The 22,222-nt window shown below is 43.3% G+C and overlaps 1 protein-coding gene across 6 annotated transcripts in view; it reads right to left on the bottom strand.

Moving 5' to 3' along the window:
• Sh3kbp1 (SH3 domain containing kinase binding protein 1) overlaps positions 1–9,768 on the bottom strand; it is a 328,667-nt gene extending 318,899 nt beyond the window's left edge. For 3 of the 6 annotated variants that reach the window (XM_074063105.1, XM_074063107.1, XM_074063117.1), the window contains exon 1: positions 9,373–9,766. In XM_074063105.1, the coding sequence (XP_073919206.1) occupies positions 9,373–9,376 (4 nt within the window). In that variant the 5' untranslated portion in view covers positions 9,377–9,766. Of the gene's footprint in view, positions 1–9,372 lie in introns of all 6 variants that reach the window. The other 3 variants (XM_074063111.1, XM_074063114.1, XM_074063112.1) reach the window with 2 other exon arrangements.
• Between the last annotated feature and the right edge of the window lie 12,454 nt (positions 9,769–22,222).

Genomic DNA, 22,222 nt, shown 5'->3' with positions numbered 1-22,222 from the left:
TGAACTGTACACTAAATGGGTGAACTGCCCGGTATATGGATATCTCAATAAAGCTGCTTTTTAAAACTTACTAAGGGAATAGCTGGGCACCATGGCTCATGCCTATAATCTTAACTATTTGGGAGGCTGAGATCAGGAGCATCACAGTCTGAGGCCAGCCTGAGCAAAAAGTTAGTGAGACCCTCATCTCAACCAATAGCTGGGTGTGTACCTGTCATCCCATGCTACGCAGGAGACTGAGATGGGGAGGATCACAGTTCCAGGCCAGCCAGGCAAAAAAGTTAGCGAGACTTCATCTCAACAGAAAAGAGCTGGAAGTGGTGGCACACCATGCCTGTCATCCCAGCAACAGCAGGAACGCAGTCCAGGCTGGCCTGGGCTAAAAGTGAGACCATATCTCCAAAAGAACCAAAGCAAAAAGGGCTGGAGGTATGGCTCAAGCAGCAAAACACCTGCCTAGCAAGCACAAAGTCCTGAGTTCAAACCCCAGCACTGCCAAAAGAAACCTGAAAAGAACTTCCTGAGGGAAGAGGCTAGAATAAGAGCCTCACTTAGGGAAACAAGAGCCTGGCCTTCACTGAGCACCTAGAAGCTAGGCAGAGCTGGTTCTTCCACACTGGAAAACTGCTGCTAGGGATTGTGCCACTATGCCCCTATGATGCCATCATCTGACAGCATGGGCCATGACTATAAAGGACTCTTTCAGCACTTCATATCCAGGGACTGATAAATCACCTGTCAGATGCACACCCCACCAGAAGGCAAAAACATTAGGGGAGTCAAACACTGCAAGAAGCAAACTTGGCAATGTTGTGCCCCAAAGCCCTCACCTGTCCCTAGGTAAACACCCAGGTGTTGACAGAAGAGGAGGCAGCAGTTATGTTAAGATACCTTTTACTCAAAGAAAAAACTGGTCAAAGAGACTATCTAAGAGTCCTGCTCTCCAGTGAAATCTAGATTCATTCACAAAATGAAGGCTATGGCTGTAGAAGAAAACATTATGTTCAAGAATGAAGTCAGGTGATAAGGTAAGGAAGCAGAGTTCTAAGCACCTGTGTTAGTGAGCCTCTGCGGTGTCCTCAGAGTAGGCTGCCTCCACCTCAGCATGGCTGACATTTGGGGCCAGACAACTCTTTGGGGACTCTCCTGTGTACTGTAGGACATTTAGCAGTGTCCCTGACCTGTGCCCACTAGATGCCAGCAGACTGACCTCTTTCCCCAGCTGTCACAAAAGTGTCCCCTGAAAGTAGCAAATGTCCCACAGAGGGGGAGAATCATCCCCAGCTGAGAACCACAGCCAGAGAGAATTTTCTATCTTAAAATTTCTATCTTAAAATATCTTAAAATGCAGTTCTTTGTTGAAGTCATATGACACATGAGGTGTTACCCTTCTTATCCTCTGTGGCACAAGCTACCGTGAACTGTCAGCAAACAGACCATGTCTACATGCTCTGCCCAGGGGACTTTAAAGAACTGCACACAAACTGCTGGCAGCCCACAGTCTCAGGAATAGCAAGTTGTAACAGTCTTTGGGTAATGGGGTTACTCATTCATTAACAGATGGCACTTACTGTACACCAGGCAATGAGCTGGGGCAGTGCAGTTGGGGAGCCCCAGTCAGAGATTAACAGACTGCATACAAGGTACAGAACCTTCGGAGCAAGCTTTACAAGATACATGAGGGGTGTGAAGGCTGTACAATGCCCCCTCAAAAATGACCACCTCCTAATCCCTAGAATCTGTTGGTGTATTCCCTTATATGGCAGAAGAAAATCTGAGGATATGATTAAGTTAAGGCTCTTGAGAGGAAGAGGGACCCTGGATTATTCAGGTTGGTGCCATATGACAACAATCCTTATCAAAGGGAGGCAGGAAGGTCACAGTAAGATAGAAGCAGACGTGAGGACAGAAGCAGAGGCTGGAGTGATGTGGTCATAAGCCAAGGGAATGCAAACCTGCAACCTCTGGAAACTGGACAAAGAAAGAAAATGGACTCCTCCAGAAGGAATGCCTTGTCCTCACCTTGTTATGCACTCAGGAAAACCCACTTTGAACTTCTACCTCCAGAACTGTAAGATTATACCACATTTGTGTTTTTTCAGCTACTAGGTTTGTAGTAATTTGTTACAGCAGCAATAGGAAACCAATACAGGAAAACTACAAGGCAGAGAAGAGTGACATTCACTTCCTAATAAGGGAGCTGCTTAGGCAGAGGCTCAGAGGCCTAAACGAGCATGGAATGAGAGAAGACTTTACTAAGGTACTCAGGCTCCAAAGAATTCACAGAAGGGTACGCAGATGGGACCCATTCCAGAGACACTTGGGGCTTGACTACAGATTGGAAGCAGCTGAGAGAGGGAGAGGGCAAGGAACGAGAGGCAAGACAAACATGAGAGACCTATGAAGTCGCAGGAAAGGTGGCAATACCCCTTAATGAGCTGGAAGGTTAAAAAAGAGAAGGGTAGGAATCATACAGGAGAAATGCTGAGCTTAGTTTGCAATATGCCGAGTGAAGGGTATCTAAAACACACCTGGATGGAGTGGGCTAGGAGATTATGAATGAGAATCAACCAGCATTAATTTTAGGCTTACCTTGTGCCAGGCAGAGGAAGCCAATGACCAAATGGATGAAGACCCCAATCTCATGGAGCTCACAATGAGCTAGGGACTGAGACCAAGACTGGGGAAGGGGATTTGGGCATCATCAGTAGAGGACACCTGAATGAGAAATGTAATTGAGATCACTTGAGGACACGCTTTACACAGAAAGAGGACCAGGACTAACAGTGTCCCAGAGGTGGATGGGGAGGAAGAACTAGAAACAGAGTAGGGAGTAGTCGAGAAAACTGGGAGTAAATAGGGTATCCCTGAAGCTGAGAAAGAGTTCCAGTCTTCACAGTCTCAAAAGCCAGTTAAGTCAAAGACAATGAGGCCTGTCTGAGACAGTGTGCTTTGTGATTAGGGGGCTGATTGTTTATGAGTTACCTCAGCATGAACACAATCAGGGAAGCACCAGAGAACTGGTTTTGGGAAGAACAGGACAGGCCCAATGGGGAAGGTGGGGGAGGGAGGAGGAGCTGCCTCGGGAAACAGCAGTGAGGAGGAAAGAAAAGAAAAAACAATAAATACAAAGAATAACTTTAAGGTGGAGCTTCAGTCCACTTTCTGTTGCTATAACAAAATACCTGAGTCTGGGTAACTTATAAAGAATAAGAGTTTATTTGGTTTACACCTTTGGAGGCTGGGAAGACCAAGAACACAGTGCCAGCATCTGCTTGGCTCCAGGTGAGGGTTGTCCTACTGCTTCGTAACATAGTAGAGGGCATCACATGGGTGACAGAGCCAGTGTGCAAGCTAGGATCTCTTCCTGTTCTTATAAAACCACTAATGCCATCACAGAGGCCCCACCCTCTTGACATCATCTAACCCTACTTACCTCACAAAGGCTCCACATCCAAATACCATTAACATGAGGTTGAGAATTAAGATCCCAAGACACTAGGGATCTACCCAAAAAACTGCGACACAGGTGACTCCAGAGGCACCTGCACATCCATGTTTATTGCGGCACTATTCACAATAGCCAAGTTATGGAAACAGCCAAGATGCCCCACTACTGACGAGTGGATTAAGAAAATGTGGTATCTATAAACAATGGAATTTATGCAGGCATGAAGAAGAACGAAATGTTATCATTCGCTGGTAAATGGATGGAATTGGAGAACATCATTCTGAGTGAGGTTAGCCTGGCCCAAAAGACCAAAAATCGTATGTTCTCCCTCATATGCAGACATTAGATCAAGAGCAAACACAACAATGGGATTGGACTTTGAGCATATGATAAAAGCTTTAGCACACAAGGGAGGGGTGAGGATAGGTAAGACACCTAAAAAACTAGCTAGCATTTGTTGCCCTTAACGCAGAGAAACTAAAGCAGATACCTTAAAAGCAACTGAGGCCAACAGGAGAAGGGGACCAGGAACTAGAGAAAAAGTGAGATCAAAAAGAATTAACCTAGAAGGTAACGCACACGCACACAGGAAATCAATGTGAGTCAATGCCCTGTATAGCTATCCTTATCTCAACCAGCAAAAACCCTTGTTCCTTCCTGTTATTGCTTATACTCTCTCTACAACAAAATTAGAAATAAGGGCAAAATAGTTTCTGCTGGGTATTGAGGGGGTGGGGGGGAGAGGGAGGGGGCAGAGTGGGTGGTAAGGGAGGGGGTGGGGGCAGGGGGGAGAAATGACCCAAGCCCTGTATGCACATATGAATAATAAAATGAAAAAAAAAATCCCAAGACATGAACTTTTGGGGGGCACATTCAAATTACAGCAGGCAATTTATTAATAAGATTTTTCAATCTGAATTTAAACCAAAGATGGGATCTTCTCAAAGAGGAAAAAGGTGGCAGACTATGAATGCTCAATTATCCAGGAAAAGCCAAGTCCACTAAAGGACAGTGCTGACAGGCAGGCTGGAGATCTGATGTCCAAATCCTAATGCCTATAACTTGTGACTCTGTTACATTACACAGCAAAAAGGAAGTTAAGGTTGCTAATCAGTTGACTTCTAAGTGGGGAGACTATTCTGAGCTATCCAGGTGGTCCAATGTCATCACAAGAGTCTGACAGGTGGAAGAGTCAGTATCAGGATGAGAGACCTTACTGACCATTGTTAGCTTTGAAGATGGAGAAAGAGGTCAAGAGCCGAGGAAGGTAAGCAGACTCTGGAAGCTGGAAAAGGAAAGGGAAGGGATTCTTCCCTAGAATTTCTGGAAAGAATGCAGCCTAGCAGACATTTTTTTTGTGATACTGGGGTTTGAACTCAGGGTTTCATGCTTGCAAAGCAAGCATTCTACTGCTTGAGCCACTCCGCCAGTCCCTAGTTAACATCTTGGCTTTAGCCCAAAGACAGATGATAAACTTGTGATGTCTCAAGGTACCAAGTTTGGGGTAGTTTGTTGCAACAGCAATCAGAAACTAATAGATTCCAGGTATAGAAAATCATGAATATCAAAACATACTAATAATGTTAACAATATATTTGTAAAGTCCCTTCTATAAGAGGATGGAGGGAAAAAGATGTTAGGAAGGGCCTGTGGAACACTCTGATAAAAGTCCAGGTGATAAATACTGAGATGAACTGACTAGTGTTACTAATGCCCAGAGGTGTTGGAGGTCTGGCTTATGGATTCATGAAAAAAAAAAATCAACACTGTACTATCCATGAGAAGTTTGTTTTGAACTAGGGCCACATTTCTTCTTCGCCAAGATTATGTGTCACTTATAATAGTATCTCATTTATGAAAAGTGTCTTGAGTTCTTCTGTGAGCCAGGAGCACTCATCGGTAAGGCAAGAAGGTTCTACACGTCACTGTGCATCAGAACTGCCTAAAGGTCTCAAAATACACATTGCTGGGCACCAACCCCGGAGTTCCTAATTCAGCAGGTCTGCTGGGAGAGTGCCAGAGAATGTGTATCTCTCAAGGGGTCCCACGGGGAACCATACTCTGAAAACCCCTGACTTAGGACTGTCCTCTGACACTGTAAGGATTTCTGTGTTTTCCTGCACTCTATCTTTCCCATGAAGAGCCCAACTTCCTGGGTCTCAACAGCTTGCTCTGTTACTCTGTACCTGTTCTTCTGGTATACCTTTTGTCCATTTTGTTTCATATTGAACAAAAGTACAAGACTAGAGCTGACTGATACTAAGGAAGTAGCCACAAAATATACCCTAGAAAGCCATTCTCCTCACTCACCACCTTCTATTCACTATGTCTGGGAGCTGGCCAGGTGCTCACAGCCCAGCCTGGGTGCAATGTTGAACAAAAACAATTCCTCAGAATACCAACATCAGGTAAGGCTGCTCTGTGACCAGAATGGAACAAGACACAAAAACAAAGTCACTCCATAATCCTGTCTGAACACTGAAAAAAAACATGAGCCTTATCCAAACCACAAATGCCACCAGACAGCCCCCAATCCTGGATAATTCTAGTGTCTGCTGCTTCTTTACCAAGATTTAGCCTGGCTCCAGTTTTTTGTGCTTCTGGAGAACACTTGTAAAACCATCCAATTACGGAAGTACCCTTGGCAGCATCCAATCCCGGGCATCACCTGGCTCCCTTAAACACGCCCCAAAACCAACTGACACAGGTGCAAATCCTCTAAGTCAGCCTCCCTCCCTCCCTCTCAGATGGTGCGCAATCTCCCTGCAACAAGAAGAAACTCCAGGTGTGTTCCTAGACGGGGTAACTGGAGGACAGCAATGATTCATACTCAACCTTCAGATTTCTGTCAAAACACAATCTTCTCCAAGACATTTTTACCATTTTCCAGCCTGCATGAGATTCCCCTTCTCCACTTTTTTTTCATGAGACCTTTCCACAGCTTTTAGTTACACATTGCCATGGCCACTGCACTCAAGCCCTGCCCAAGCTAGCAGGTCTGCATGTGTTGTCACCTGTTCCTAAGCAATGCCTGGCACGCAGCAGGAGGCCAACAGATAATGGATGGAAGGATAAATTGACAGACAGTGACCAACATCTGCAACATACTTTAAAGTAATTATAAACCCAAGCATGGAAGAAAGAATGTCAGCAATGCAAACAGAACTGAAGTGGTAAGAGAAGAAACAACCAAGGTTTGTGCAACCAGAATGACAAAGTTTTGCGCATGCCATGATGGATGAAAGGAGGGAAAGGCCATGCACTATAAAGGTGAGAGCCTTTTCTCCCATTTCTAACTCAAGACTTATTTGTGGAGCCCATCACATTATATTCAGTTTAGCTTTAGTTTAGCTAGCATAAAGCAAGTCTGCCACTGATACAATACATTGCAAAAAACCATCCAAACTTTATTGTTGTTCTGGAAGTCTTTAAACAGAAGTCGTTTGCTGGGTTTGCAAACCCTTCACTACTCCCAGATTTGGGTCATAATATTTGTACTGCTTTAATTATAAGAGGCTTTTCCTTTGTCTGGCACCATAGGCATTCTCCCAGCAAGTTCATAGGGCACATTCTGATGGGCTTTTGTAAGAGGCCATTTCACAAGTAACCAGCTTCATTTTGGGGTCAAGGCTTTGATAGTTTTTAGTTATTTTTCAGATCAAAGACTAATACAATACAGTTTTATTGTGTTATTCATCAACAGAAAAATCATTATCAGGCCAGGCAAGAAAACAAGTGTATCAAATTGATAAACAGGATAAATCTTCTGAAAACCAGAGAATCACAGTGGAAGGGGTTGTGCCTCTGTGTATGAACATGGTACCTTAGCTCTACTAGGTGTTTCCATGTGAAGACCTACAGAATCAGCTGTTAAATGTGCCACAGCACAAATATGCCATTGAAGATGCTTTAGAAAAGAGCAGGTGATCTTTACCTACAAACTACTGTAAGTCACTTAAATATCACCATAAGCATTATCATGAATTAAATAACATTCATTTTAATCTTAGCACCTTTAAGCATTAACTCCTGAAATAAAAATCAAATGCTGCCCCTCCTCTCGGTATGGTTACAATAAAAAAAACTGAAACTTGAAAAGATTATGAGCTGCAGAAGCACTCTCTCATTTTCTTAGGATATTCTAAAAAATGAAAACAGTTCAGATCTGAAGGATAAACAGGTCTGTTTCTAGAGACTCTGACTACTTCCCATTGAGATCTAGGAAGCACAGGCTGGCCACCGGAGAAGACATTTGAATCTCTCTCGTTTTAAGTGTAACCCCCTTAGTGACCCACCTAAAATGAAATGTGATTATCACAACATTTCTGGTTACCTCAGGAGAAAGCAATCCATTACTAAAGTGACATATAAGACTTAAAGTATATACTTTTGTCAATGAAGTAAATTATCAGGGGCCAAAGCAAGACAAAAGTGAATTCTTACCTCTTTGACAGCATAGGAGGATTTCACACCCCTCATTTATTCATCCATTCAACAAATATTTATTTAGGGCCTGCTCCATGTCAGGCACCAAAGGAAACAGTTCTGACCAAAACTGCACAGTCTCCAGTAGGAGAGAGAAATGTTAAATAATATGTAGTGCCACTTTGAAAAAAAAAAGAAAAGGTGTATGAGAAAGAGTAACAGGAACTAATTTAGACTGGGAGTAGTACAGGGATCAGTGAAGGGCACCATGAAAAAAGGGATATTTAAGCGGAGAGGCGATTAGACCACCACAACTCTGGAAAACTATTTTGACAAATGACCACAAAAGACGATTTTAACTTATCAACAATTGACTGGGTTAAACCTCTCCTCCTCCAGTGCTTTGGTCTTCGTAAGCATCCTGTGATTACTCATCTATCACCATCTGACTGGTACCCAAACCCTACCTGAACACAGAGCAGTCTTACTTTATTATCATTTATTATAATGTGCAGGCTTCCTATGCTCGGCCTAGAAATATCCCAAAATAATAAACGACAGGCATGAAAAAGAGAGGCTGGCTGTCAGCAAGAACATGACCTGGGTAGACCAAACGTTTAATGGCCCAGGCAATCACAAGTCCTTTACCCAATAAAGTGCCAGCTCCTCTGGGCAGCAAGGTGGTTCCCATACTACAGGGTCTATACCAAATGGAACTCAGGGGAACTAACGTTAGCTGCCTACTTGAAACTGATGTTTGCTCGGTAAATGAAGGACTGGATCACCATTTGCAATTCCCCACCCTGCAGACTTACAAGAGGTTGTGGGAAATAGCCTTTGAGCATCACGGAGTGAAGAGGGGGTTAGGACAAGCAGAGAGGGAGTCAGGGCCAGAGCACAGGGTGTGTGGGGTGGGGAGTAGTAGAGGGGAAGCAAAGGGAAGGCGCATCAAGAGCTCAGGACCCTGGGACGGCGCGCCAGGCCCAGTACTGGGGCGTTTTCTGTGCCCCCTCAACCCTATCAGCCCCCAGCAAAGGCAACCCAGACCCCACAGACCCCAAAATTCCAGGTTTCCTCCAGGCAGGGCCGGGCGGGCACCGCGAGCCGGCGCAGGGCCGGAGTCCACCAGGTCTAGGTACCTGCATCTGCAGCGCAGGGGAGGGTGCGCTAGGGTAAGAAAATGGCCAAGATAAAACTCTCCCCGCCTACCCAAAAAGCCAACCACACCCCCCCACCTCCCTCAGACCCAGCCGCCCCGGGCAAGCCCCCGCGATCTTCTGCTCAGGCCCCCGAGGGTTCTCGTGGGCGCCGCGCGCGCGGGCTCCACAGGGACACAGAAGCAAGTGGGAGTAAATAGGGGTGCGCGAGAGCGCCCACCGCGATGCCACCAGCCCGGACTCTGCTCCGTGGCGCCCTCCCTGGCTCCATGGTCCCGGGATGGGCGCGCCGCCCCTAGGCTGAGATGGACGCCGGGGTCCGGGCGGGCCCCTACTCACCCATTGGCGCCGAGCCGAGCCGGGCCGCCGAGGCAGCGTGAAAGTTGGCGGAGGCGGGCGTGGGGTTCGGGGCGCCTGAATACGGGCGCGGGCGCCGGGACGCGGCGGCGGCTGGGCCGGCTTCTTCCTCGGTGGCGGCGGTGGGGGGTTCAGCGCCGCCCGCTGCTGCCTCTGCTGCTGCTGTCGCTGCTGCCCCGGGGCGACTCCTGCTGCTGCTGCTGCTGCATCGCGGCCCGCTGCGCCCGGCTGCGCCGGGTTTCCTGCTCTCTGCGAGTGGAAATTACGAAAAAAGAAAAAAAAAAAAAAGCGCCGCCCAGCAAAGCGCCCCGCAGCCGCTACCGCGCTCCCTGCGCTCCCCTCCTCCTCGTCAACGCCGCCGCCGCAGCTGCGATGCTCCTGCGGCTCCGCCTGCAGGGAACTCACGGCCCGGGCGGGGGCGGGGGCGGAGGCGGGGGCGGGGCCGGGGAGGGGCGGGGCTCGGGCCGGAGCCTGCCTGGCTCCCAAGCGCGTACCTGCTGCCGAGGCGCTCAGGCAACCCCCTCACCGCGGGCTCCCGAGGTCCCCAGCTCCGAGCGGCCGCCCCTTATACGCGGAGGCTCGGCTAACGCCCCGGGAAATGCCGCGAGACTCCTCGAGACCGAAGGAGATAGGGGTCCGTGGGGGAGGGGGCGTCGGAGTTGACGGGCACGTGGAAAAGGACGAGAAGGGGGCGGACCCAGAGGGGGAGGAGATGAGAGATGGAGGACAAGCTGGGGGAGGGGAAATCATGGGCTGCTGAAGGGACAAACACCTGCTGAGTTATAACAGGTGACCCGGGGTGGGGAGGCAATCTAGAATAAGGCTGCACGGAGGGGGCTGTTGGGAAGGAAGGAGAAAAGGTTCCTTCTGTGCAGCGTGGAAACACAGGCAGGCCAGGTTCAGCAGATAGGAGGTGGTGGGATGGAGAAGGGGAAAGAGAAGGAAGCAGCAGAGCCCATGGGGTGCACCACTCCTCACCGCCTCTCACAAGGATCCTCTCACAAGGATCCTCCTAATCCCATACCAGTGTTCCCTGGGCCAGGTGGAATTCAGTTGCTTAAGAATGTTCTCAGGATGTGACAGTTCCAGGAATCCAGAGACAAGAACTGGCTCCCTTCACCAACAGGCGTCATTGTGTCATATTGACCCCTCCTTCTCCCCAGCTGTAGATAGCCAACTCTTGAGTGAGTACTAAAATGAAAAGAGGGAATTCCTGGGCAACCCACAAGCTCCTTTTGGATTCATGGCCTACCACACCTTTCAGCCATTGATAGTCTGCCTGCAACCATATTCATTTACCAACCTTTTATTTCCTTTTCCCTTTCCACCATCTGGTGGTGAGAAGAGATAGTGAAATTGATGGGAGACATTCGGGCAGACAGAAAGTAAGACAACAGAAAAATTAGATCATTGGCCCCTGAAAATGAAGGAGGCTGAAGGATAGTGGACCCAAAAGGTGACAATAGACTCCCTACCCAATGGAGGGTGGTCTCCATACCACATCTATGATGATGGGGCAACTCGTGTAAATTGGTCACATCCTACAATTTCTGTAGAAAAATGTTATAACTCACCAGCTTAAGAAAAAGCTCAGAATAAGGGTTTTATCAACAAGAGATCAGATATGTGTCAGAACAATCTAAACAGGAGACCAACCAAAAGACAGAAGGCTATCCACATAGCTGCTGAGATTGAAGTAGTGGTGACATCAATGTCAGACTCCTAAGGAAGGATTAAATAATCTAGAGATTTGAATCTGGCATGTTGAAGGCAAGAATGAATATTCGGTCATATCTGTGCCAGGCACCCTAGTGCCTCACTCATTGCCTGTCTTGGCATATCATGGTCTAATCAGGGCAAAGAAGCCTTATGATACGATTTTACAGTTGATAAATGTGGAAACTAACAGAGTCTGACTTAACTCACCATTACTGGAACATTTTCCCACTGAACCCACCTAGAAGAACTGGTCTGTCTGGGATTTGTCCAATTCCAGATGTGGTTCTGTTTGCTAATCTCTCTCAAAGACATTCAGGCCCTTGGAAGTGACTGGGCATGTTTCAACATGGAAATAGCTGAGACAGGCTTATGCTAAAGATTCTAGGCTGACTGCCTCATCAGAGCAATGAGTCAAAAGTCATTGGATGTTGTTGATGAGACCTACCATAGCTGGACTTACCTGCACATCTCGTAGACCAGTACGCCTAGGCCAGTTACATCACCAGACTGGTGATAGAACTCTGAAGGGGAGGGAGAGAGGGAGGGAAGAAAAAAGGAAATCAGCAGCTTTTCTTACGCCCTACTTCATCTTACTCATCTCTGTCCTACATGGAGAAGAGAGTCTTCTTATTGAATTGTTTTGCCAGCCTCACACAGATGAAGACAAGATCACTTGAAGTTTTGAGTCTTGGTCTGTCTTAGAGAATGCTTCTTTTTAATTTATTTTTTGCAGTGCTGGGGCTTGAAACTAGGGCCTCGTGCATGCTTGGCAAGTACCCTACCATTGAGCTACAGCCAACCCTACCTTTTCCTTCTTGATCTGGGTGTGCTTCCCACAAGGACAAATTTGTCATTTTGTCACAAAAGAAAGACTGATGGCAAGACTTAATATTTTTTTAAATTCCTGAGTTATCCCTAATTTTAATGCCTTAACTAAACCAACTTGTGTCAATTCTATTCAAAGCATTATGGATCTTTTTTCATTTTAAGTTCTTCTAAATTACAAATGAATCTTCCTTTTTAACTTATTGTTTAGTTCTTCTGAATTGTTCCTATTTTCCTTTGAGAAACTTTTGCTGACCAACACAAGGAAAGTTAATATCAAGATTCTAGTCCAGCTGCTGACATGAATACATGTGTAATTCCCCATCCTGCCTCCCTCTCACAAATGTATTTTAACGGAGTAGCTAATGCAATATTTGAAATTATGTGAATTCATCTCATGAATATTTCCAGAGAAATACAATTGTATTTAATACCACATCTTTGTCCCACTGAACTCCCATTTCTATTAGAATAGATAATGCATTTGGAAAAGGCAAAGTATTTGAGCTGTCACACTGACAATGATATCAGATGACTTAAAAGGCACTCCTATGTTGTTCACTGGTAGTAACATTTTGGATAAAAATTGAAGGTGGTTGAGCCTCTACCTCTCTAGCACTTACAGCCTGTCATACTTGCTCTCTCCCAGTACTTGGACTTGACATCTGTAATTTACATGTAATGAATGATACTTTGCTTTGATAACCTTTAATATAATCTTTACATTAATATAAATTACATGCTGAGTGCTTTACAAAAGACAGTCATTACACAGTGCTTTTGATGAACTTTATGGGAAAATGTAAGAATCTCAGTGCCGGAAAGTAAAGACATGCTCAAGAAAAATAATCAGATGTACCAAAAGGACACAGGATCCAACCTGAAAGGATTCCCAAAGGCCAAAGCTGGAGCAATTCAAGCCACAAATAAGGAAAGAAATCCAGGAGAAGGGGTCAGGTCTTCCTTGAGAGAAATTCCAATGAGTAAGTGAAAAAGAAATGAAAAGAAAAGCACCATTAGGACACCATGATAATAGTTAATGTAGGCATAGTCCAACTAAAATTCTCAACTTAGTGGGTGAACATTTAAGGGGAAACACTATTTGCATAGCCTCAAAGTATTTCCCCAAAAACAAATGTCTCCTGGCGTTACAGTAGTTTATACTTATAGTCCCAGCTACTCAGGAGGTGGCGATCAGGAGGGTTGCATTTCAAGGCCAGCCCCAGCAAAAAGTTAGTGAGACCCCATCTCAACCAATAACTGGGTGCCACCATGTCATCCCAGCAGCTCATGAAGGGCAAATAGGAGGATTGCTGAGTTAAAAGTAGCATATGTCTGGACCAAAAACCATAGAATTAATGTCTCCCTATTATGCTGACCCAACTTGATAGCCTCCCTTAGAATAACCCACTTTCTTCCCCTTTTTCACTTTAATTGAATCCTTTCCAACAAATCCAAGAGAACTGGGTAGATGCCAGAAACAAATCAAATCAGACAAGTAGATTATTTATAAAATAGCTAAACCATGATTTCCTTCAGAAATTTCCTTTCCAAAGGAAAACACAAAGGAAGCAACTAGAAGGTGACATGTGCTCTTCCCCACTGCTGTAAGTGTGGAATGGGGTGTTGTTTAAAAATCTAAAGAATGTCTGAGTAATCAATTTCAAAGGCAATCAGTCATAGCAACTTGTTTCTAAAATGTACACAAAGAGGTCTCATGTAGAATAATTTACTAAGAACATTTATTCATTTTTTTTCTCCAGCACTGCTTTGTCTAAGAAAATAATAAATTGGGAGAACAATCCCAGGAGATTAGTAAGGAATACAAATTCTACCGTTTTCTGCCCATCCTACTACCCTTACCCCAAAATTACAAGGGGTCATGTGTAAGGAAAATATTTTCACAGTTAAAATGAAATCAAATCAAAATCATAATCAAAAAAGTTCCAAACAAGGAGTGTACAAGTCTTAGCCTGGGGAGGCTAAGGTTCAAGGTCAGCCTGGGCTACATAGTGAGTTCCAGGTCGGCCTCAGCTACATAGTGAGACCCTGTTTCAAAACAAAAAAATGCTGGACACAGTAGCTCAGATCTATAATCCTAGCTACTCAGGAGGCAGAGATTTTGAGGACTGAGTCTCAAGACCAGCCCAGGCAGAAAGTTCACAAGATCACATCTCAACCAACAAAAGCTGGGTGGTAGGTTGGTGAAGTGGCTCAAGTGATAAAAGCACATGCTTAGCAAGCATGAGGTCCTGAGTTCAAACTCCAGTGCCACCAAAAAAAAGAAAAAAAAAAAAAGAACTGGGTGGTGGCACACCTGTTATCCCAGCTACGTGGGAAGAGTACATAGGAGGATTGAGGTCTAGGCAGGCCCCGGCACAAATTCAGGAGCATCCTATTTGAAAGATAATTGAAGCATAAAAAGAGTTCAGGGTGTGGATCAAGTGGTAGAGCACCTGCCTAACACCTGCACTGAATTCAAACCCCAGTACTACAAAAAAAAAAAGGTTCCAAAAATGCCACACATCAAATAAGATCATATATGTGATATAAGCATTGTAAGAAAGGTTAACATTAAAGAGAATACTTGGTGCTTGACATAGGAATTAACCATGTCAGCAGTCCAATTTTTAAAGTGACAACTAATTAATAGGGGGCTTTTGATCTTATCAGCAAGGAAGATTTAACAATAGGAATTGACTCGCAAAATGGCTTCTCTTTTCCCCTGAACTTTCAGAAGTTAAGCTCAAAGGCCCCATCACAAGCTGGGTTCCATTAAAACTGGGTCTCCAGACGGTAGAGACACATGACAGCATTCCACACAGAAGGAAGAAGGAGTAAAAATGTTCCAAATGGCTCAATTGGTAGAGCCTAGCAAGCATGAAGCCCTGAGTTGGAAGCCCTGAGTTGAAACCCCAGTACCACCCAAAATAAATAAATAAATAAGAAAAATGCTCACAGTTTGGGGACTAGATGGTGTTTTCTAGGAGGCTTAAGTGGAAGGAGCTGGAGTGTGGCCATACATCCAGACCTCAGATTTTAAGTGGTCTCTGTGTGAACAAGACCCTACAGGCAATGGGAAGCAGACTGATGTAAGGAACGTCACTGGTGAGCTATGTACTGAGCACGACTCCCACAGACAGGTCAGTGAGAAGTGGAAGACTAGCAACAGGCCAGAGATACTAAAGACAAGAAATGTGATAGCCTTACCCTGACAAAGGAGAGACTGTATTCTGGAACCATGTTTAAAGTACATTTGTTGGAATCTAGCAAGGCAGCTGCTTTGGTAAGGAGGCAAGATGGAAGATTCTAAAGAAATATTTTGTTAGCTGGCTTGGGAAGCTGGGTAGATGGAGAGATCAACTAAGTGGAGACGAAAGTTTGGTTGGTAGGTGGGGATATAGAGGAGATAGTGAGTTCAAATTTGAATCTTATCAAGAGTGGATACAAAGGTGAATGAAGTATTGGTTCAAGCTATATCACAGATGATCCTCGAAAATATGATGCTAAATGAGAAGCCAGTAATAAAATGCCACCTATTGTAAGATTCCACTTATGTGAAATGTCCAGAACAAGGCAAATCCCTAAAGACAGAAAATAGATTACTGGTCTCCAGCAGCTGGTGAAATTTGGGAGAGACAGTTAATGGTTTCTTTCTGGAATGATAAAAACGATCTAAAATTGATTATGTTGATGGTTGCACAACTCTGAATATACTAAAAACTGTTGAATTGTATACTTTAAAATGTGCAAGTTATGTGATACATGAATTACACATATGTGTCTATATATGTGTAATAATGGTTATAAAGTTTCAATATGGAATCATAAAACAGTTGTGGAGATGGGTCATGGTGATGGTTGCAAAATACTCTGTGTACTTAATGCTACTGAACAGTATACTTAAAATGGTTAAAATGGTAAATTTTATGTTATATATTATTTTGCCACCAAAAAATGAATACATTTGTGGTTGATGGATTATGGGGCTGGATGGAGATGGTTTCCCCTGGGTTTTACCTCCTCCAATAATACCTCCATGCTGCTTCCCAAACAGGCAATTGGTATTACAATAACCAGTACCCTATTACCCTCAATGTCACCATTTTAGGGTTCAGAGACACCAAATCAGGTGGCCTGAGCAAAGGGTAAGAAGCCACAGTCAACCCCAGATGGTTTCTCAAGCCCCAGAGGGCATGAGACTTAATTGAATGATCTCCGAACCAGGGACTAACTTAATAAGATATGGCACAACTCTTATATAGCATGACTTCTTATTAAATGCAGCTCATCTCCTCAAAAATAACTAGATGCCAGCCAGAGGCAAAAGTGGAAAGTCAGCGGAAGTTCACCCTCCTTGTTTTGCTTGTCCACCCTGACATTAGGCTTCTATTCCCTTGCTGATGAATTCTTTCTGTGGCCACATAGGCTCCTCAAGTGTGTCCCCAGACCAGCATCATCAACAACACATGGGAACTGGTTAGAAATATACATTATAGACCCCACCCCAGACCTGCCCAACTGGGAACACAATGACCTGTGTTTCAGTCAGCCCTCCAGGGGATTCTGATGCAACTAAACCATGAAAACCACCGCTGTACCTCAGCTCCTCAGGGCCAAGATGAATGCCTGGGTCATCTGCTTAAACAGTTGCTCTTTAGCAATGAAACTAGGCTCAAAGGAGCTACTGGTGACACACATCCCTGACCTGCCAAAACCGACTAGATGTTTTGTGAGATATATTTTCTTACTATCATTATAAAAGTAATGCCTGCTCAATATTTAAAAAATAAAACAGCTAGGTGCCAGTGGCTCATGCCTGTAATCCGAGCTACTCAGGAGGCAGAGATCAGGAGGATCATGGTTCGAAGTCAACCTGGGTAAATAGTTCTCAAGACCCTATCTCAGAAATACCCAACACAAAACAGGGCTGGTGGAGTGGCTCCAGGTATAGGCCGAGTTCAAACCCCAGTACCATGCAAAACAAAATGAAATAAAATATTAAAGATACACAGTGTAAAATTGGAAATAGTCTATAATTTCACTACTACGAATAATTGAAGAGCTAATTGATAATCACTGTTAACTCTTGATGGGATATTCCTCCAGACATTTTTTCAAATGTGTAATAATGTTAAGATATTTGATTATTCTATGTATTACCATTGTAATTATTGAGCTGGTAACTCCTCTGTAATGCTCTAATGATGGAAAGTGAGAAACTTCAGGTAGAGGCACTCTTCTCCTTAGAGGATTTTCAAGTCACCTTTTCCTTTTCTCAGAAATTCGATTATAAAATATTAAACCTGTCTGGAATGGTTCTTTAATATTGTATTTCATAACCTTATTCTGAGAAGTAATTAGAATTTCTGATAAAAACACTTCAGCAATTCTCTGATATTCTTGAATGAGATTAAGCCTTTTTTGAGGACACTGTTCCTTCCAGGCACACCCACCCTCTCAGCTGACCTAAGGTCAGACGTTCTTGTTCCTTATATCCAGTCTGACTATGATCACTGAACCATTTTTCTTCCCCAAAAAATATCCTCACCAAGAAGAAATCTTAAAATGAAACTTGTTTTTCTTTTTTGGTGGTAGTGAGGTTTGAACTCAGGGCCTCACACTAGCAAGGCAGGCACTCTACCATTTGAGCCATGCCTCCAGCCCTAAAATGAAACTTTGATGTATGTTCAGAATTAAATTTTCTGAAAAGTTTTATATATGCCTTGGTCTCTCATAACCATAAACAACACAATTAACCTATCAGATAGGGGCTAGACCCTTTCTCAGCACCTAAATAAAAGAGTGAAAAGATTCTATGTGACATAAAATTACAGTATTGTGTCCCTGGAACGGAGGCAGTGGGCTACTGACACAATGATTATGTGTCTCTGAGCATCAAGGATATCATAAGATAATCACTAGTGGACTGCAGGTGTGGCTCAAGCAGTAGAGTGCCTGCTTTGTAATTGCAAAGCCCTGAGTTCAAACCCCAGTCCCATGCTGGGTGCCGGTAGCTCACACCTATAATCCTAGCTACTTAGGAGGCAGAGATCAGGAGGATTGAGGTTCCAAGTTAGCCCAGGCAAATAGTGTAAGTTAAATGTTTTTACCCCAATTTTAACAAGTGAGGGAACTCAAGTTCAAAGAAGCTAAATGTCATGTCCAATCAATGTCCCTTACCAAGAGAGGGCAGGCAGGGAATGTAGTGAACTGTGTCTGATTCCATTAGAAATGATGGAACTATGAGAAATTGGACAAAACAACCCAGCTTTTTCTGTCGTGGTTTAGAATTCCCATTCAATGGTCTTAACAAAATGGATCCTTGAAGGCATTTTTCTTGGTGTGAAATTTGGATATGTATCAAATGCTCATGGGATAACACTAACTGGTAAGATACAGACTGTACATTACATATCTCCTACACTTACAATTGCCTTCGAACAGAAAAGACATTAAAAACTTTGCAAGCAAATATTCCAAAAGGTTTAAGGTCACAAGGTCATTTTGAAGGGACTGTAGGGAACCTTTCATTTTTACTTTCTGAGCCAGTAGGACACAGGAGTGCAGCCACCAGCCTGCGCATAGATTAATTCAGGCTTGGTACAAGCTGGTATGTAACCTTAGAAGGTTTCTTTCCTTCCTCTCTTCCTCCCTTCTTTCCTTCTTTCTCTTTTTATTTCTCTCTTTCTCTTTTTATTTCTCTTTCTCTCTTCATTTTTCTCTCTCTTTCTCCTTTCTTTCTTGACAATGTATTATAATGAAGCCAACAATACATGAGAGCGACAGAAAGGAAAGTAGTGTGGAGTGGATCCTGTGAAAGACCCAAGACAAAGTAATAGCCACAATCTGACATTTCATTATATTCTAATAGACTCTAATGTATGCCTGATGACCTAGTAGTAATTCATAAGGTTGTTCACAACTTTTTTAGACAGCACATAATATTAACATTCAAACAAAGTATTATAGGAAGTCTTATAAAAAAAGTTCATGGTAATCCTTTTTAAAAACCTATTCCATTTTGAAAGATCAACAGTGTATTTTTAAAAATCATAAGAAAAGGAAAAACAAAAAATAAATAAAAATTTTAAAGAGAAGAAAAGAAAAGGAAAGTAAGTTCATTCACCCGCTTCCATCCCAGTATATAAGAACTACTTGCTAGTATTTGTATTTTAAATGCCTGGGATAAAACAGGTCAAATTTTCAAGTAGCTTATATAAAGGCTTGATTCATTTGATTTAGCACCAAGGAAGAGTACATGTCCCATGGAAGATACAGTTGGGTTTTCCTTCTACCTCTCATGTTGTTCCTCTTCTACCAAGCCTCAATTATAAACATGCAACCCTGTTGCCACACTAAGAAATCTAAATAATTTAGGTTTTAAAATGGCTGCTATGGCCAGGTGTGGTGATACATGTCTATAATCTCAGCCTTCAAGAGGCTGAGGCAGAAGGATGTTGAGTTCAATGCCAGCTTGAGCTACATAGAAAGACCCTATCTCGAAAACCAAGGGTTAAGGGGCAACGGCTTGGCTCAAGTGGTAGAGTCCTTGCCTAGGAAGTGAGAGGCCCTGAGTTCAAATCCTAGTACCACCAAAATAAAACAAACAAAGAACTGGGGGATTGTAGCCTAGTGGTAGAGCACTTGCCTAGCCTGAATAAGGCCCTGGGTTTGATCCCCAGCACCACACATAAAAAAAGTGTAACAGGGAGGAGGGCCAGAAAAGAAGAAAGCAAGTCTGTGTTCTGATAATGTAGCAGGGGGAGAGGATGGCATAGCAGGGAGATAAAACTTAAAGAATCTAAACGTAAAGAAGGTCACACAGCACTAGGGGGTGAAGTAGCCAGTAGAGTTGCATGCAACCATATATGGGTTAAACCTTGCTTCTTGCTTCTGTACCCTGCTTGCAAGGGTTTATAAGGTGAGACCCCTTAGTTCTCAAGGCTCAGCCTTTGGACATGAGTCCACTGAGTCTGTGCTGACATGATAAAACATTGCTTCCTGCTGAACTGCCTTGGTGTCCCGTTTCCCTGTCCTTCAGTATCCTGCAACAAAAGCTGCTCAAATGACACTATCAGAGTTTTTCCCCCTTAAAATAGGGTGGCAGTTGTCAGGCACAGTGATACACACCTGTAATTCCAACATTCAGGAAGCTGAGGCAAGAGGACCATGAGTTTGAGACCAGCCTGGGCTACAAAGAGAGACCCTGTTTCCAAAGGAAAAAAATGAAGAGGGTGACAGTAAACAGTAGAAAATTCCTTTCATGCAGAAGTAAAAATCTCCTTTACAGAACTCAGTTATTTTTCTGGTCCTTTTTAACCTATTATATAATTTTTTATTGCTATACCTGTTTACTAATTATGATTGATATTTACGTCAAGGGAATATCCCCCAGGCATGCTGAACTGTTTCTATTTCCTTAATGACAAAGTATGCCTCCTTTACATAGTGATACGGGTTTTCTCTCATTCTTTTCTTTTTCTTCTTACTATAACTTGTTATTTATCAGGGCAGATTATATGTTTAGATCAAAAAGAGAAAGTGACAAGTAGATCTTAAAACAGACATCTTTTAGCCTGATAACAACTGACAACCTAGGACCTTATTACATTGTCCATTGAAAAGTGATTCAATACTCCAGAGGCACTTGCACAACCCATGTTTATTGTGGCACTATTCACAATAGCCAAGTTATGGAAACAGCCAAGATGCCCCACCACTGACGAATGGATTAAGAAAATGTGGTATCTATACACAATGGAATTTTATGCAGCCATGAAGAAGAATGAAATGTTATCATTCGCTGGTAAATGGATGGAATTGGAGAACATCATTCTGAGTGAGGCTAGCCTGGCCCAAAAGACCAAAAATCGTATGTTCTCCCTCATATGTGGACATTAGATCAGGGGCAAACACAGCAAGGGGATTGAGCTTTGATCACATGATAAAAGCGAGAGCACACAAGGGAGGGGTGAGGATAGGTAAGACACCTAAAAAATTAGCTAGCATTTGTTGCCCTCAATGCAGAGAAACTAAAGCAGATACTTTAAAGCAACTGAGGCCAATAGGAAAAAGGGACTAGGAACTAGAGAAAAGGTTAGTTCGAGAAGAATTAACCTAGAAGGTAACACACACGCACAGGAAATCAATGTGAGTCAATGCCCTGTATAGCTATCCTTGTCTCAACCAGCAAAAACCCTTGTTCCTTCCTATTATTGCTTATACTCTCTCTACAACAAAATTAGAAATAAGGGCAAAAATAGTTTCTGCTGGGTATTGAGGGGGTGGGGGGGAGAGGGAGGGGGCGGAGGGGGTGGTAAGGGGGGGGTGGGGGCAGGGGGGAGAAATGACCCAAGCCTTGTATGCACATATGAGTAAACTAAAAATAAAATAAAATAAACAAAAGTGATTCAATGTTGTTGCTTAGTTAAGATCTTATGTCAATTTCTGACATAAATCATATGTCACGGTACACATGTATTTTTAAAAGGGATGTTTTCCTATATGCTAATAGTACTTTTTTTTTTTTTTAGCAAATTGAAAGTTCCGAGTAAACTGAAGGTATGTGTAACAACAAAATAAATACAGCATATGTGGCTGACTTATATGTTCCTTAGTGTAAAGGCAGCAAAGAATTTGCATCTTGAAATGGATCTATAAATCCAGTTGCTTTTTCTGGAATATCATATAGTGTTTCACAAAACCCTGTCCAAAGAGACTAGAAAACACCTTTTTTTTTTTTTCAGTACTGGGGTTTGAGCTTAGAGCCTCATGCTTATTAGGCAGGCACTCTACCACTTGAGCCACTCCACCAGCCATTTTTTGAGTTGGGTTTTTTCAAGATAAGGTCTTGCGAATTATTTGCCTGGGCTTGCTTTGAACCTTAACCCTCCTGATCTCTGCCTTCTGAGTAGCTGGTATTACAAGCACAAGCCACCAGCACCCAGCCATCCTTCTGTTTTCATTTTTGACACTGGTATATGCAAAAGAAACTGATGAGATATTTTTCCCAAATGACATGCATTTTTTTAAACTTTTCTAGAAAAATATGAAAATTTTATCAATCACTTTCTCTTACAGAACAGAAAGCTAGATTACTACCAATTTCTCTTTTAAAATTGTTCTAATGGATTTTTTTAACGTTTCAACATCTCTGATGTTTTTGAATTGTATATCCTTAGAAGGTAACTGGATAAAACATAATAGATAATTTCAAAAGATCAGTCTTAGTATCTGACTCATTTGCCACATAGTAATATCCAGAATGAAATCAAACATAATTTAT

Source organism: Castor canadensis, chromosome X (assembly GCF_047511655.1).
Source record: "Castor canadensis chromosome X, mCasCan1.hap1v2, whole genome shotgun sequence".
NCBI classification, from domain to species: Eukaryota; Metazoa; Chordata; class Mammalia; order Rodentia; family Castoridae; genus Castor; species Castor canadensis.
Note: the sequence above shows the minus strand (reverse complement) of the source record. Positions and strands in the feature narration are given on the sequence as shown.